Here is an 18,905-nt window from a genome sequence, read left to right as displayed (position 1 = left end):
AATAGATAATTAGATAAAGAGTTAACAAAACTTTGTTAGAATTACGACTGATCTGAATCAAATGGCTAATTTGGACAAAATTGGAAATGTTCAATGAATATATAAGTCAATCGCATAATGCTAAATTTCATTAATATTTAAGACTTACCATGCATACATTTAGTTTCTCTATCTTCTCCATTTTTTTTTTTTAAAACGTTCAATTTTCTATTAACCACGAGAGAGCTACAGTAGCTTGTTTCTAAATCTTACTCCTATTTAAAGTCTAAAGCATTTATGTTTAAATTGGACATTTGACATAAGTTTTTAGTTCATATACTCTAGCTTATTTAACATGGTCAAGTTCTACTATTCTATGGACTCGATCACTCATGAATTATAGTCATGAACAAGGTGGATCTAATCAATGAGAACTAAAATGTTATAATCAAGATAATCGGGTCTTTTTGAGTTTTTCATATTTATAGTAGACTAGATTGAAATTTAACATGATGTATTAAACTTGGTAATAAACTTGGTAACATGATGTATTAATTTGCCTAGAATATATTACTACATACATGTATAAATTAATCCTAACGTATATTGTAATATTAGTTTGTGAACTCATGTGAATACACGAGTTGTTGATAGTGTCCGTCTGTGCACATGTGCCTTGTAGTCATATAGTGAATTAAAATCGGCAAAACTACTCTGAACGGTTAAGCGTACGACTCAAAACATTGAGCACCACCATCATTTTGTTGAAAGATATTATCGGGAAGTACAAAAACTTTTAGAAGCTAAAGTTAAACCCCCCAAAACCACAAGGACTATAAATGAAACATAATTCCACTAACTTTTTATCCCCTATCTTTAAATAGGAGAGTATCAGCCCAGTAAGCTATTTGACCTTCACCTCACTCATTTTTCATCTACCATACACCATTTGTTGTACAAATTATTAACCTGCATAATTAAATCTCAAACAAACACAAGAAGATCAAATTAGAAAATGGCAATGGTGTTTGTGATATCACTCCCATTGATATTATTTTCATTGATGCTTGGTGTTGGATGTTATATGATAGGAAGAGCAAGAGGAAGACAGGATATCAGAACTCATGCACAAGCCTTTGGAGTTCCTATTGCACCCCCTGATGCCATTCAAAATAACTCTTCATCTTGTGCTAAAGAAAAAGTTTCAAATATGGTATGACATTATTATACATATATAATTATGATGATTGTTGGACTTTATTGTAAAATGATGTCATATTGATATATTCATTTTATTGTGTTAATTAGTTCATCTATCATGAAATATTGATATATTCATTTGTTCTTTTGGTGTTCTTGTAAGTTGTTCATGCATAAAACTTCTTTTGTGGTCAGTTGTTTAGTGTGTGTATATATAGTTTGGTACTTTGGTCATTTGACATGGTTAAATGTGTAATACAATATTAAATTCTTGGCTATATTGTTACATTACAGCTTTGTTGGGTTTAAATAGCAAGACATATATTAGAGATGTGACTTGTTTTTAAAATGTTGCTAGATGGATAGGAAGAACGTTTGAAACTTGTTACATAATTGGACTAATTTGAAATGTTTTACTAATTCTGAAGCTAAAATGTAACTCTTAATTCTTAGATGAATATAACATTTTTGATTTATGTTCAGTAATTTTAAGCTAAAATGTAACTCTTAATTATAACTTGGAAAAATCAACTTTTAACCACCAACATTTATTGTTAAAATAAAAAACAGGGTCTTAATTGATTTTATTTTTTTTTTGGTCGTAACTCGTAAGTAACTAGATAATTTGATCCTGATCCACCACATACGTGTGGATTCGTAATATTGGGCCTGTAATATTGGGCCGTATACTTGTATAGTTGTATGCTGTATGCAAAGTAATATGGTATCGTCACAACTCACAACTCACAATTGGAGGGAGTTGAAGAAATTGTTAGCGTGTACAAATATAAATATATAGATTCATGAGAAACTTTTGTTTAGCAAGTAGGGTACTTTCGTAGGCAATTAAGTCGAAAACTCAATCATCCATTTTATACTAGTATAAACTAGCATTAATTATTATATTATGGTTAGCTTAAGACTCATTCAAGGATTATGATGAAATTCAATAATGGTATCTGCCTTGAAACAAAAAGAACACATTTTCATTAATTAGGTATACAATCAACTTGCATCATTTTTTTGGGATGACTTTGTAAGTCAAGATTACTAACTCACTCCATCATCAGCTATTTAATATCGATCTACCGAACTTATTGGTTTGTTACTAAATAATAATTGTTATGAAGCAAAAACTCAGTTTAATTTAATATTGGTTTTGAACAAATTAGATTCATTTGAAGGCTGTGAAGTGTGAACAAATTTAAATTTAACATTAGTTTTGCCAATGACTGTGTACGTGTGGCAAATAACTGGCAACATAATTACGTAACTACGTAAGCCAGCGTACGGCAACCAAAATGAGATGATCTCCCTTAAGATTGTTATCAAGAAAATATTTTTCATAAGTCCTGTTAAATTGGGAACTCGAGTGTAGTGGATCAAAGACTCATCGGTTCGAGCCCTTTTCTCACTCTCGGCGAAGTAGGAGTAGTACCAAAACCACTCGCCGGTGGAACATACGAGAAATTATCATGTTTCATTGCAACTTTCCAAGCTTTGATATGTTTGAACCCTTCGTTCTTGTGTCGTTTCGCCCACTCTTCCAAGCTTTGTGTCAAGATATAACCCTCATCGGCACCGCTAGCCCATTTATGTTTCTATAAATATATAGATACAAAACGTAAAACAATATACACTCACACACACACACACACACATATATATAAACATATATATATATAAACGTAAAACAACATATATATGTATAAACGTAAAACAACATAATATATATATATATATACATAAACGTAAAACAATATATATAGATAAAACCGTGACATATATTTATGTATAAAGGAAAGATAATAACCATCATATTGAAGATGCTGGTAAACTCGTTCAATACCGGTTGCATTTTCTTCCACTTTGTGTTGACTTGATGGTATGTTCTTGAATGATTTTCTTGTTCCCTATTGTAGTATTCATGAATCCTATTCCAAAAGAATTCGTATCTTTGTTGATCGGCGGTGGCGGGATCGGTAAAGATATGAAAATATGCTTGAGCCTTCAATTTTTCATCGTCGTGCTCTTGTGCTTGAGGTGACTTTTTTCGCCTTCGCACGACCAGGTGGAGGTGGCGCCTCCACCTCCTCCCTGCTAGAGGTGTCTCGCAGATCGTCATATGCCTCGTCGGGTTACACTTGCTCATTATCATCATCATTAAGAAAAGTGATCCTGGGTTGGGAACTAGGAAGTTGAAAGCGGACCGTGTCGATTTGCACGGGGAACTCCGAGGTTAACAATTGAGATAAGTCTTCACTAATCGTGCTTTGGTTTTGAGTTTGATTTTCATTTGAAGAACCGCCGAAATAGTATTGTGGTTCGACGGTTCTAGGAAGTTGAAATGGAAGTTAATTTCTTGGTGCTCGGTAATTTTTGGTTGATTTTTTAGTAGGAATCATTTTTAAGAATATATGTGAAAGAGATGAGATATATAGAGAGTAAGTAAAAATTTTGTAAGTGAAAATGAAAGTAAGATTACGTGGTATATATAGTAAATAAGGATAGGGGTAAGTTTTGTAAAAAAAAAAAAAAAACGGTCACTTTTGACCACATTTAAAAAAACACGCTCCCAACGTTCACATGTCAGGCTCCAACGTTCACTAGCATCGGCCAAAACATGCCGATGAAAGTTGCCAAAACTAACCGATTAAACTCGCCAAAAGTTGCCGATACAAGTGCTATAAGGTTGCCGATTTGCCAATACTTACCGATGTTTTTTGTCGATAAAACAAGCCGACTACACCTTATCTCTTAGAGTGGCCCAAACATCCTTTATTTTTTCTAGGTTCACTTTTTTGCTCATATGGTCTAAAGGAGAGATTGTGGAAATGGTCTAAGAGTAAGGTCGACTTCAACAAGTTTTGACGTTTGACCTATGCACAAAGTTGGTTATGTGTGATCGAACTTGAGAAGACTCGGTCACGCTATTATAGATAACTTGAAAATAAAAGTCAACAAAGCCGCAATGCAAGGGTTGACTCCAACATCTCCCATTGGCCTTTGTGGGGTTGATGATGTATTCTTTTTCTGTAGTTGTTACTCGATATGTTCTAAAAAAACAATAACTTATCTATTTTATCCCTTTTCTTAACGAAAATACAATGTCTTAACTAATGGTCCCAATCTTGCCTGCCTTTGGCTGTTATGAATATTTCAACACCTATTCCTTTAATTGATTATCTGATATAATTCATTGAAGTTAACATAGTTTATTTTCTTCATTTGTTGCAAACAAAATGTCAAAATGATAAAAATGGTCATAATTTAACTAAGCAATCACTTTACACATAAAATTACTAGACAAATACATTGACCAGTCCATGATTGTTCTATGTAGAATTTGAGTAAATTTACTACAAATTTTATCCCCTGAAAAATAGATATTAGTTAATTATCAGTATAGTTAACATTTATAATTTTAACAAAATATAGTATTAGTAACTTGGAAACCCATATATTATATTCTTTTTCAATTCACAAATTGTTTATAAGCATTAATTAATCCTACTATTTGAAGTTGAACATCTTTTTCTCTTCTACCTTCCAAAGTTATTAAATGCATGTTAGCCACCAACTATCTATATATACCCGATATATATCAACAAGACTTGGTATACATGTTTCTTAGTTTATTCTATCATATATCATATTATTAAGTAATAACATGGTACGTTTGATCCTCATGCATCCATCCAACAATCAACTAGGCGATCATGTCTTCACTATACCCATCGGAATCGGCCTATTTGTCATGGTGTCTGTTGTAGTCGCTCTATGTGCTAACCATGCAAGGCGAGGTTCGAGAAAAGAAGAAAGTAAAGGTAGTAGCATTAGCAGCAGTAGTACTAGTAATAGTAATATCGATAAATCATTTGGCTCAACCGAGGAAGATCATTTTCAAGAAAAGATCCCACCAAGATCCCCGTTAAGGTCTACTAAACAACTTATTAATACCATAAGTAATAAGGCGATAAACACGTTTGTAATGAATCATAAAAGAGGTGGTGGTGGTGATCGTGGTGATGATAAAGTTGTAGAGGAAGGATTTGGACAGGGTGGTTTGTGGCAAAAGGAAATTTTGATGGGTGTAAAGTGTCAACCACCGGAGTTTTCGGGTGTTATATATTATGATTATGATGGTCATCAAGTTCCCGAGTTTCCTCCAAGGTCACCAAGAGTTGTTCTGTCGCGTGATTTTACTTTTCCGGTGATTAAAAGTTCGGTTTAGGCTATATCCGGCCATTTTGATTCTAAAACATGTATATTTTTGTTTCTACACTTTATTGTATATGCAATTTGATATAAGGAAATTTCATAGTAGTATACTAGTATAATGGTCGGTACGCATTAAGTTTGACCAATTTTCTATAGTTACAAGTGAACTCATTAATATTGAGGAATAATAGTATGTACAAAAGAGTTTGCTAAACCTATAAATGAAGATACGATGGATAATTATATTAATCAAGTTTGCGTTTAAGTTGAGAAATCATAAACGGATCTTAGTTTACCATAACATGTTGGATTTGCGGGTTTCTTCACAAGGATCGTGAATTCCCATTCAATTTAAATGATAAGTTATCAAAAGAAGGGAAGGCGTCGGAGGGAGTGGGACTCGGTGAATGACCATCATTGGGGTGCTCGGTAGCACCTTTGCAACCTCTTCGGTGAAGCAATTCGGTGAATGGATTATTTGGTGAAGTAGTTTGACCCAGAGAGAAAGAGAGGGAAGGTGAGAGAGAAGAGATAGATTTGCCGGTAGTTTGCTTTTGAATTGATCAGGACACATTATAAATGGGTTCGTAGGTTTTTGGATCGAGAATTCTTGTTCAATTTGAACGATAAGTGATGAAGATATATATAAAAAATTTCATTAATTTATGTTGTGAAGATTGTTAAATAATGTATACATTGAATCTTTTGGATACGAGTTTTGGATATAAGAGGGGCAACACATATAATCGGTGTTCGTGACAGTATCCAACCTTTACCCATATATCTATATCTATACTCCTCTATAAAGCATATTGTTTTTTTTATTTTTGGAAATTAAGCATTTTTTTAGTATTCCTATAATACTCTTACACCCTTACTTTCTTTTTAATCATTACACGTTCTCCTCGACCTTCTATCACCATCCGCCGCCACCCTCCTTCTCCACCACCGCCTCCCTTTTATATTGTCCTCGCCTTCTAGCCGTTGCAACGCGCGGACTACACGAAAGTTGAACCCACAAAACAAAAATTTAGTAATCCTATACCTGAAAAACCAACCTAATTTACTATTCGATTGTATAAGGTTTTAAATTATCGTATTGAATTCAATTTTTAAAGTCGAAGCCTGACACACAGACAATTATATGCTATAATGTCTCAAATCGAATCGAAAATAAAAAATACTATGACAAATTTCATCTACAAAAAATTATTTAAAATTATGTTATTTATCTTTATATTATCTACATTTAAATTATAAATTTATTTATGTTTAATTTGAATTTATGAGGTTTTTTATTTATTTTGTTTAATTATTATTATTATTATTATTATTATTATTATTATTAGTCGTTACATCCATACGAGCAGGCAGTCACTAACGAGCGATTTACGAAGTCAGGGACCACATGGGAGGGAACACCTATCAATTTAACCGCTACAGAAGGCACGACGTTAAATTGAAGCTAAAATCTCGTCTGCTCAGACTCGAACGCTGATCTCCCAAGATCCAAACATCATTGTAGGACTTCAGGACGCGGCTGAGATTTTTAATTATTTTTAAATCATCGTTGATTCCTATTATATTTAGTACGAGACCAAATCATGTTTTATTTCAAAAATAAACAAATCCAAATTGTTAAATTACTATATAATTCTTCTGTCTTCGTCTTTCATTCTCATTCTCTTGGCCTTTGGCAATCTTTTTTTTTTTTATTATAATTCATATCAAAACTAGGATGAAAGAAAAAGAGATTCTATATTTCTCTTTCTTTTTTATTTTTACTCTGGTTGAAAAGTTTTAATGGGTTTTGACTATCCGATTTTGTTTGTTATTCGTGAGCATTAGAAAAGTTTTTCATCATCAAAATAATCTTAGATAGCCGGACATTAGTTTTTGCTCTATGTTAGAAAAAAAATTCAATCAAAAGATATCTTTTTTTAAAAAAAGAAATAACTTTTTATATATATAAAAAGTTACTTTATTTTTTATAAATGGCAAAAACTCACTTGACTTTATTTTTAAGCTAAGCACTTCCTATATCTCAAGGTAGTTCGAAATATAAATACAAATCCACCCCCAAAAATCCCACATCGTTTGTCCTCATTCAAATCAACAAAACCCACTTCAAGAACTCCCCCAATTTTTCAAATTTCCAACTTTTAAAAACCCTAAATTTTCAATTAAAAAAAATTCCGATTCTTTTCAAATCTTTACACAAATGTTTCAATCACAACACAGAGTAACAAGATCCCCATTATCAATAACCCCAAGAACCGACACCCACAAAAAACTAAACTTGACCCGACCCGTAACTGGGAAGGGCAAGGCAGTGGCTTTTTCCGACGACCCACCTCCGCCACCGCCGTTGGGGTTGTTGAATGAGGATGCGCCGCCGCCGGACGGTGGTGATATGAATGACTGGAGAATGTTTAAAGAAGCTGGTTTTTTAGATGAAGCTGTTATGGAAAAGAAAGATCATGAAGCATTGGTTGAAAAGATTGCCAGGCTTGAAAAAGAGGTGATTTTTATATAATTATTGTATGTATATATTTTGTGGGTGTTGTGTATTTTATGTTGGTTTTATGTAATTTAAAAAACCCATGTTTCAAAATTGAAGATTTTTGTGTTTATTTTGTTTGAATTGATGAAATAGTGCTAAGCAAGAAAGATTATATTAGGTTGGTTAATATATATTTGCCCTTCTAGCCATTTTAGAGAATTATATTTACACCGAGAATACGAAACCGGAATTAATATTTATGGTAGAAGCTGATCACAACTTAACATGATTAAGGGTTGAATTAAGCAACTAAACTGTTTGATAGAGATTATAGAAACAACTAAATGCTTACTGCTTATTCTCGATTACAAACTGTCAAGTTGTAAAGTACAGATGATGAAATTTATATAAAGGATTAGACTTGCCTTTAAAATTATATAAAATTTATGTAAAGTTCAGGTTACGAAAGTCAAATCGTATAAACAAGTAATTGGGATAGTAAAATGTCGCATCTAATTGTTTTGGTTGTTTGCAGCTATATGATTATCAGTATAATATGGGGCTCTTATTGATGGAGAATAAGAAGTTGACTGAAACCACCGAGAAGCTTAGAGAGGCGTTGGCTGAGAAACAAGAAATCATTAAACGTGAGGAGGCTGCTCATTTGATGGCTGTATCTGAAGTTGAAAAAAGAGCAGATAACTTGAGGAAAGCTTTAGAATACGAGAAACGTTGTCAGGCTGATGTAAGAAAATATCTCGCTTTTATCTCTAATTTAAGCCTCTTGTTGTGTTTATTCTGTTATTCTATACTCTGATTCACTTATTTATTGTGTTGAACGTAAATGCTTTGTTCTTTGCAGCTTGAGAAGGCGTTACGTGAAATTGATGAAGAAAATAAACAAATTAAACTTAGTTCGCAAACTAGTTTGGCTGATGCAAACACTTTAGTGGCGGAAATAGGGGATAAAGCTAGAGAGGTGGAAGAAAAGATGCGTCAAGCTGATGCAAAACTTGCCGAGGCAAACAAAAAAGGGCTGGAAGTGGAGAGGAGAATGCAAGAGCTAGAGACTCATGAAAGCTTGTTGCAGAGCGAACGCCAAACCTTTATTGCAGGGTACAGATGCTAAGTTTATTATAATAACTTGAGATATTATAAATAAGGGGTGTTTGGATGTGTTTTGGAACTGATTATTGCAGTTTGAAATAAAATTAGTCAAATTTTCGTTTTTGGATAACTCAATTGCGCTTCTCATTATATAGGTTTCAAATAAGTAGTTTTGGTTAATAATTTCTGTGACAAAGCTGATTATCGAGTTATATACTTCTTCCGAGGCTTCTATTTTTTAGTTTCACAAACTGTCTTAACCTTTTCACAGAATATAATAATATTTGTTTTTTTTATCTATTGAAGTTTATTACAGCTTATTACTTGATTATGATTTATTCAGTATCATAGAAACGGCGTTTAATGTACACTTCAAACATAATAACTCCACGTTCTTGTAGGCAAGAAGCATGGAAAGATACCTATTCCAAGCATAAAAAAGATCTGGTGGAGTGGGAAAACAAATTGCAAGATGGTGAAGAGAGGCTATGCGAAGGCCGTAGGATTATCAATATGAGGGAGGAAAAGATCAATGAAATTGAGAGATTGGTTAAACAGAAACAGAAAGAACTTGAGGAAGCACATAATAAGATCGACTCTAGCATTTTAGATTCAAAGAAGAAAGAAGACGATATAAACAAGAGATTAATGGAGTTAATTGCAAAAGAAGAAGTACGTTTCTGTCGTTTCTTTTCTGTTAAACTGTGCTATTCATAAGGCAATTGGTTTCATTTTTTCTTTCTTCTTCATTTGGTTGCAGCAAGCGGAGTCAGTTACAAAGAACCTTGAGATTAAGGAAAAGAAACTGCTTGATTTGACTCAGAAGTTGACCAAAAAGGAAAAAGTGAGTTCATACTTCATTGTCTGTTTTCATGTGTGATCACCGATGCGTAGGTGTTCGAATAATTTGACACAGTTGTGAATTTTTTTACGGTCTGTTGCTAGTCGATATTGATTGGTCAAACTAGGTCTGCCAGATTGAGCTTCAACCTTCTATTTAGAGTTGGCTGTTTGGACTGGTTGTGCGAGTTAAAGTAATTGTCAAATTTGGTCTGGCCGTGGACTTAGTTTGATTTTTGATTTTTGCTAATAGCTGGTGTTTCAAACACGGTAACCCAAATGATATTAATAATCCAATTTTCTGAATAACAATATGTAGGTGCTTTTAATGTATTATGCATTATTGTACACTTTGGTAACTTTCAACCCTTTTGACTCATTTGATCTGTTCCCTTTTAAGTTACCTTTTAGTTTTACCTGTTTGACTTAGTAGAGATAATACATAACCCTAGTGGACTTATTCAGACATAAATAGGTTGTAATATGATATTCATACTTAGTTTACATGTGCTGGATGTCAAGTATTATGTGTTTGTTGCAGGTGGAGATCCAGAAGCTTTTAGATGCGCATAAAGATGCCCTGGATTGTAAACGTCGTGAGTTTGATCTAGAAATGGAAGAAAAGAGGAAATCCATTGAAAATGAAATGAGAAACAAGGTGGAAGCCGTTGAGCACAGAATGGATGAAATAAATCACAAGGAGGAAAAATTAAGAAAGCAAGAGCAAGCTCTTGATAAGAAGTCGGAAAGATTCAGTGAAAAAGAAAAGGAGATTGACTTAAAGTCAAAGGCTCTGAAAGAAAAAGAAAAATCTTATCAAGCAGAGGCAAAAAGTTTGGAAACAGACAAAAAACAATTACTTGCCGAGATAGAAAGATGGGAAGATCTGAAAGCTAATGCTGAAAAAATCAGGGATGAGATCACTCAAAAGGAGCTACGTGTCCATGAAGATATTGAAAAGCTCAAAATTACAGAAGATGAAAGAACAAATTATTCTCGTTTACAGTTGGAGCTGAAAAATGAAATAGAAAAGTGCAGAGCTCAGAAGGAGTTGATTATGAAGGAAATTGATGATTTAAAGACAGATAGATTGAAATTTGAACAGGAATGGGAGGCTTTAGACGAGAAAAAATCTGTCATCACTAAAGAAATACGGGAATTTAGTGAAGAAAGAGAAAGCTGGGAAAAACAACGGGTTTTTGTAGAAGAGAAACTGGAAAAAATGAAAAGTTCTACAAAAGAGTACGTTGACAGGGAACTGAATGGTGTGCAGATAGAGAAAGAAACATTTGCTGCTACAATGAAGCATGAAGAATCCCTTTTAATTGAAAAATATGAAAACGAGCATCGACAATTTCTTCATGATTTTGAGCAAAGAAAGAGAGATCATGAGGTGGATTTGCAGAAGAAACGAACAGAATTAGAGCAAAATATGCAGGAAAAAGAGAGAGCATTTGAGGAGTTACGGGGAAAAGAACTTAGAGATATTGGTTACTTAAAGGAAGTTACCAGAAAAGATCTGGAAGAAGTGAAATTAGAAAGAAGTAGAATTGATAAAGTGAAGAACGAGATTGCTGTGAACAGTCAAAGATTAGAAGAAAATCAGCTCGAGTTGCGAAAAGACATCGACCTTCTTGGTGTTCTTAGCAAGAAGATAAATTCCCAAAGGGAAGAATTTACAAAGGAGAGAAATCGTTTTCTTGAATTTGTTGAGAAACTGAAGAATTGTGGAAACTGTGGGGAGGTCACGAGAAGCTACCAGCTTTCTGATCTTCATATACCGGGGGTTAAAGATGACTCTTCTCTTCCAAGGACTGTAAATGAAGTTAATGAAAAGTCAGAGAGCATCCTTGCGACCAATTTGAAATCTCCTAGCTCTGGGGGACTTGCATCGTGGCTCAAGAAAAGTGTGTCCACATTCAAGCTGACCCCACACAGGGAAATGGGCCATAAACATAATGATATCCCAGAATCATCCCTGCCCATTGACCTGTCAAATGTGCCAGCTGGTCCACGGGTTGATATTCATGCTCAAAAGGAACCGTCTGAGGTTGCAAAGAGTCAAACGTTGCCATTAGCTTCTGATGATCAGAGTTACATGGGAAGCAAGAATCTTGATGTTCCAGAAAGTTCTCAGCAATCAGAGATGAGAAGTAGCAGGCGAACATATGTAAGAAAACCAAAAGTAGGTGCTCGTAAAAGTCATACAGTTCTGGCAGTGTCTGAAGATGGTATTGTTAATGGCAATCCTGAAAGTCCCCAAGCTTCTAGCTACGCTGAGAAAAGAGCAGGCCCTGCTACAAGGAAACGAGCTCATGCCGAAACTTCTATTGTGAGTGGAAGTGAAATTGATGGTGGTGATAGTGAAGTCCAGTCTGTAAGTATAACAACAGTTGGGAGGAGGAAAAGGCGACAAACAGTTGCTCCGCCAGTGGAAACTCCTGGAGTAAGTCGATATAATCTCAGACGACCCAAGACGTAAGTTTCAAGCTTTTTCAATTTGAGCAGTGAGATGTTTGCGATTTGGATCTTTTTTGTTTTGAACTAAATAAATTACAAATTAATGTGAAAAGTCAGCGAAGAGGAGATTGATGAACATGAGCTTATTTTCGTTTTATTTTGAGGTTCGGTATGTGGAAAAAGCTTTGGATGCTAACTTCCTCTTTTACATAGTTGTTCCTCTTTAATGCATATTAATTTCACATCCCCACAAATTACACATATTTACAAGTTGTCCGCGATGTGAGCAGAACCCACAACCAATTGGTTGATGGGTTACTAGTAGGGAATACTTGAACAATCCCTTGGGAACTTCGTATATATGTTTATGGGCTTTAATAATATGATTAGCGTTGTAAATTGTAGTCAAGTAGCCGATACTTGAACAATAGAGGATTCTCATTTTTCTAAATAAGAACCCGTTCTTTTCATTTGTATCATGAACTGAGAAAATAGGTATTTTGGTTTGGAAATTACTAAAAAGCAAAAGTTTCAATTCTGTTTTGCATTTCAAAATTGCATCTATATGATATACCATGCTAATTCTTATTTAATCTATTCTGTATGATTACTTCTATATTCACCATCTTGTCCACTTATGTCGTCGCCCACAATTTCATTGTTTATGCTCTGCTCTAATGTGTGTTTGAAATGTTGGAAGCTATTGTTTTAAATTAAAACAATATGGATAGAGTTTTTTTTTTTTTCCTTTTGAATTAAAAGCATGAATTCATAGCGATAGCATATTACGACATTAATGATATTAGTTGGTGGGGTGGGGTGGGGTGGGGGGGTCTTTTCACATGTAACTCATAGTTCTTGCATCTAAATTTGATCAGTGGAGATGTCATTTCGCGGCCTCAAGCTTCTACCGGTAATAGAGGAAAGAACTTAAAGAAGGAAATTTCTGGTGCAAATGATGCAACACAAAAGCGTGAGATTGCTTCTGCCTTGGATACACAATTTGGTAGTGAGGATGGGAGTACGGCTCTGGTACATGTCTCAACGAGCAAAACAGTCGAGACTCAGATATTAGATACAACTGTAAGTGTATAGTATCTACGTCTTCCAACTCAAGTAATTTTGTGTGGTCTTGATATGCTGAATATTTGTGTTTCTTCCAGTTCAAAACACCAGGTGATGTTGCAGGCAGCAGTGCTGCCATCAAAGTTGTTAAAAATACGGAAATAGTTGAGGAAGTTACCGTTACCCCCGAGTCTCAGAAGTCTAACAATGAAGAATCAGATGACAACAGTGATAATCTTGATGATGAGAGTGAAGAAGATGACGGTAGTGATGGTGATGGAGACGCGCCACATCCTGGTGAAGTGTCCATTGGCAAGAAATTATGGACTTTCTTGTCGACGTGATCAGAGCATCATTTTTTTTATTCCTGGCAGAGTTTTGTATAATGTTGTTCCTGCTCTTTGTTTCAACATATCCATGTACTGTCATTTTAGACTGTAGAACAACTTCTGTTCATATTGATGTTGCAGGTTAGTATGTTTTGTAGCTTATGTTCAATTGTTTCTGTTTACATTCGGATCTCACTTATACATCGATTTAATAATATTCAGATTGTGAGTTCTTGAACCAATATTCAGATCTCACTTGTTACTGCATTTTTTAAATAATATTCCACTATAGTACGACTGTACGAGCATTTTTCAGTTTATCTTAAACCATCTGTTTCTTAGTTATTTGATTTCCTGTGATTTCTTAGTTTTTGTCTGCTCGACTGCATGGCTTCATTGCTCTATTAAATTTCTCTATATTTTCCACCTCGCTATTCTCTCACTTATATGGAGGCTGCTTTTCAGGATTTATTTAGTTATTTTTAGATTTTTTTATATTTCATTTAATTAATCTGTGGATTGATATAAATAATTAGCAAATAAACTAATTACTAGATTTTATACTACGATATTATCAATATTAGATGTTCATATATTTAAGTCATAAAAGCTTATAATGTTGAAGAAATATGGTTCTAAGTGTTATATTTTGCAAGTTGTTATACAATAATCATATGTTTGTCACTGTCATTATTAGCATCGACATATTGATGAAATTGTTTGCCGTAGTCATTTCATAAGCCACATGCTATATATAATAATTTCTCCATTATAGTTATTTTGAAACCAGTTGTACTCATAATGTCATATTATTATGAAAGATAATTAAGAATAAAAGATATAAACATATTTGTGATCTTGTGCTTGACATTCAAGTATATGTATTTAATCATGTTGCGTGTCCATGACATGCATAAGTTTATGTTCAGTCACTTATTCTATGATAATATGATAACAATTAGAATTGTTTTTATATTATTTGATAACAATTAGGACTCTTGATTTGAGTTATAACTGTAACTTTAAATATTAATATGCAAAACTAATATATAAAAAAGGAGAAAATTATGCACCTTTTTGATTGAGTAATAGAATGAATCTTGAATGGAGTTTATATTGATTTGGATTTAGGATTCAAGTAGCCCGCTGTTATAAATCATGTTTGGGATATGTATCTAGATTTCACATTGTATTTATATCAAATATTAAACTAAATATTAATATTTATAATTATAAAATTCTAATCTAATATTTGTTAATAAGTCATTAGGTTTTGAAATAATTTTTTGTAGAAAATATTTCATATGTTGAAAAAAAATTTATTTAATCAAATGATTGTAAATTTTAAAAAATTCTTTCAAGTTGATGGCTAAAAATAAATATAAATTAAGTATTCAGGGCTAAAAATGTAAATTATTGATGGAAAACAAAAAAATGTAAATTAATGAGACTGTTTCTACAAATCAATATAAATACTAATATAATAATATATTTAGATAATGATTATTAGGATTTTTTATTTGTAGTTTATCTAAATGGTGACATCATCAAAAGTCAAATTGATGAAATCGAACAATGTGATTGGTTAATAAGTAATTAGTTCAACTGTCTTATAGTATATATTAAGATTAAGATTAAGATTAGTGCTTATGAGTTATATATAAGCAAATATATATTTATGATGATATCCTTAACTCCAAACTTAGAGAATTTGATTATTTTATACGCATTAGAGAAGACGATTCTATAACTGGTAATTTAAACAGAAAAAATCTAATTCTGGTAAATTCAACTATTAAAAACAAATTTATATGTACATACAAGTTGGTTGGAAATCTAAACTACTTGTCTAGTTACTTTAGCGTGATAGATACAGTTCTCGTTGGGTTCATCCCGAGTCACACGAACAATCTCTTTTTTTCTTTTGAATTATTTTATCTTTTCGTTATATTGATACAATGCAAGAGGTCAAAAATAAGTTTGTTTTTGATGATGAAAAGAGTTTTTTTTTTTACCAGAATCAATCTATTTTTCTTATATATTTGGAAGATAATCATGTTTGCTACTTTAACAAAAAAAAATTTTACAAGGTCAAATCTAACACCACAAGGGGTCTAGACTATGTTGTCTTAACGAGGTCTACGCTAGAGTACCTTCGCACTAAAATACTTTGTAGTAGAAAAAACTCTCTATTAATCCGTCTGAATACATGACGATTAATAAAGCTAAAACCATTGCCACTGGTTAAGGAACAAGCCTCTATTGAAGGGATTCTTTATTACTGGACTATCAGCCCAATTATTACTTAAACAACTCTGAACATTTTTTGGGTATTTTATTTATGGGAAATGTTAAACATAGCCCCTAAGCTATGCATAAAAAGTTATTACACGCAAAAATGAGTTGCACGTTTCATATAACCTCTTATCAATGCTTATTACATGTACAAGCATCTACCAATATATATATAACAAGGTCCTAAGTTCATTCCTAAATAAATAGGAACCCTTGGATGAATTTCATATTTGATTTAGAACCGTTAGATCATATTTAATTATTTCATCTTTTATAAATGACAATATTAATACTTATACTTTATATGATTTGTTAAAATATACCCTCAATATTAAAAATAATATGAGCTAACATTCCTTAAATTGATATATACGTAAATATATAGAATTGCATATTAAATAAAATTAGCTAATTTAGGAATCTTCCTTAATTTTATACATACGTAAATCTATAAATCTATACATTAGGTAATCTTCCTAAATCTTCTATACACGTATATATATATATATAGGAGGGGTTATTTGAGAACTCTTAAAAAAAAAAAAACGCAAGAACTCCTATACACCCTTGGATCAAAAAAAATGGATGGACAAGATTAAAAATAAAAAAAACTCTTCTCAAAATTAGAGGGGTATTTCCGTCAGCTCCAAACAACTTCAAACCCTAAACCCTAAAGCGTATCGTGTACCCGCTCTATGGTTTAGGGTTTGAAGGTCGAGGGTTAGCCGAGGGCTTCAAACCCTAAACCTTAGAGTGGGAACCCTTATCTGTTTTAGGTTTTTAGGGTTTAGCATTTAAGGTTTAGATTTTACAGGGTTTTTAGAAAGTAGCTTCCCCTTCGGATTAGAAATTAAGCTGTAGGGTTTAGCATTTAGGGTTTTACAATGCGTCCTCATCTTTTTTGAACTTTATAAGTAACTTAATATAATACTATAATACTTTTAATGAAATTATTTGTAACATATATCAATCAACCCTTAAAATAACTATATTACTCCATTTTACATCAGTTATGTTATTTTTACATCAATAAGTTAATAACTACAACGCTATTGCCGCCACCGCCACCACTACCACCACCATCTATCGGCACTGCCACCACCACAGCCACAACCGCCGCCACATTCCCCACCAACCATCATTGTTGATGTCGCCACCACCACTATCAGCCATCGCCATCACACCGCCACATCATTTATTCTTAGATATATTTATATCCTTTTATTTATATCTTTTTGATGAACGAACTGATGTCTTAAATTAAATAAACTTTCAACTTAATAATAGTAATACATAAATCTAATTAACAAGTAATATATTTGATCAACTTAACACTTAAGATTTTCCAATCTTGAAAGCCCAAGTATTATTTAAATATACGAGCACGGTACCCACGCGTTGCGGCGGCTCAAGAGTGAAGACAATATAAAAGGGATAAGATGTGTGAATATAATGTAAATATTGAGGGTATTTTTGGGAGAAAAAATATGCTTAAAGTCTTAATTTCAATATGGTTTATAAGGAGGTATAAATAAATTGATTAAATAAATGAAACTTTGAATCCCGTTTTTAAAATATGACCTTAGAGATTTTCATTTGCAAATTTACAAAATTAATCTTTTGTAACTAATAAATTAGTATAATTTCCAAACATAATAATAATATGAAAATAATAATCTATATGTTAACAATAATCTTGTAAATTTCGGAATGTTACAAGCAGATAGTCACTACATTTAATTTTACAACGTCATTAAATCTCTCTTTCTTTATCAAAATTCAAACACCCCATCCTTGAAGTGATAAATGTACAATAGTTTTTGTTTACTAAGTCAACAAACAAACATATTTGATTGACTTAATAAATTAAGACATTTAAAATTAAGTCGTGACTTTTAATTAAGACATTAGCAAACACTAACTAATAGTACTTCCTTTTTAGATTGTGCTATAAAAAAAAGTTAGTTTGAAAAAGAGACAATTGTACTTAATGACCCCCCCCCCACCCCCCACCCCCCACAATGGAAAGAGTTATTATAAATTACCTAATTCATTATTAATGAACTAATTTACACCCTGAACCACCAAATTTAAATAACGCTAATGATTTTCAAAAAATATTGAATTTATTCTTAAATTAAATAGTTTAACATAACAGGGTATGGGAGGTATGATGTAGACAGGCCTTACAATAATGATTTTCAAAAAATATCGAATTTATTCTTAAATTAAACCTCACAATAAAGAGGTTTCAAGACAACGATAACGACAACGATACCCAATCCCGGCAAAAGCCGGGGTATGGGAGGTATGATGTAGACAGGCCTTACCCATACTCAAAGGTAGAGAGACTGCTTTTAGATCCACCGGAGTGGAAGGGACCTCCAACCCTTCAATATAGACGTTTCAAGCAATAGGGTTAAAGCGAATTCTTCCTTTGCTTCAATACAGTTAAGTAATCTAGTACATTATTTATGTAAGAGGAAGTTATTCAGGTAGGAGTAAAAGCGGTCAATCCAGAGATGGAAAAAGACCTATTATTGCACAAAGAGGAAGTAAATGCTCAGTAGCGGCCCTAAGAATTACAATGTCCAGGCCGAGTCGGAAAAAAAATGCCCCTAATTTAAAAAAACTATTATATTAATAAAGGAAGATTGTGATGACATAAGATTTTTTAAAATTTGTATTACCACACATCCCCTTAACTTAATTATGACATCATCATATTTTTCTATTTAAAATTCAAAATATATTTTTTTAATAGATTTATTTTTCAAATATGCATCATTAATATAGATTTTATTAAATGTTCATATTATTATTTAAGATTTTAATCACCTTATTTTTTCGTACAATAGGCCGAAACTATTCTTTTTTTCCCGATAACTTTTTTTTTGCGAACCGAA

The 18,905-nt window shown here is 32.8% G+C and overlaps 2 protein-coding genes across 2 annotated transcripts; both read left to right on the top strand.

The window, feature by feature from the left end:
* Window positions 1–4,818: 4,818 nt before the first annotated feature.
* On the top strand, window positions 4,819–5,614 carry LOC122598492. Its single transcript, XM_043771086.1, has one exon. It carries the CDS (start codon window positions 4,850–4,852, stop codon window positions 5,411–5,413), a length of 564 nt encoding a protein of 187 aa, XP_043627021.1. The 5' UTR covers window positions 4,819–4,849; the 3' UTR covers window positions 5,414–5,614.
* Window positions 5,615–7,488: 1,874 nt separating this feature from the next.
* On the top strand, window positions 7,489–13,946 carry LOC122595419 (protein CROWDED NUCLEI 2-like). Its single transcript, XM_043767773.1, has 8 exons — window positions 7,489–7,921; window positions 8,439–8,648; window positions 8,766–9,019; window positions 9,412–9,682; window positions 9,771–9,854; window positions 10,392–12,328; window positions 13,189–13,393; window positions 13,474–13,946. Exons 1-8 carry the CDS (start codon window positions 7,622–7,624, stop codon window positions 13,717–13,719), a joined length of 3,507 nt encoding a protein of 1,168 aa, XP_043623708.1. The 5' UTR covers window positions 7,489–7,621; the 3' UTR covers window positions 13,720–13,946.
* The last annotated feature ends 4,959 nt before the right edge of the window (window positions 13,947–18,905 follow it).

Source organism: Erigeron canadensis, chromosome 4 (genome assembly GCF_010389155.1).
Source record: "Erigeron canadensis isolate Cc75 chromosome 4, C_canadensis_v1, whole genome shotgun sequence".
NCBI lineage: Eukaryota > Viridiplantae > Streptophyta > Magnoliopsida > Asterales > Asteraceae > Erigeron > Erigeron canadensis.
This window is presented reverse-complemented; position numbering and strand designations above follow the sequence as displayed.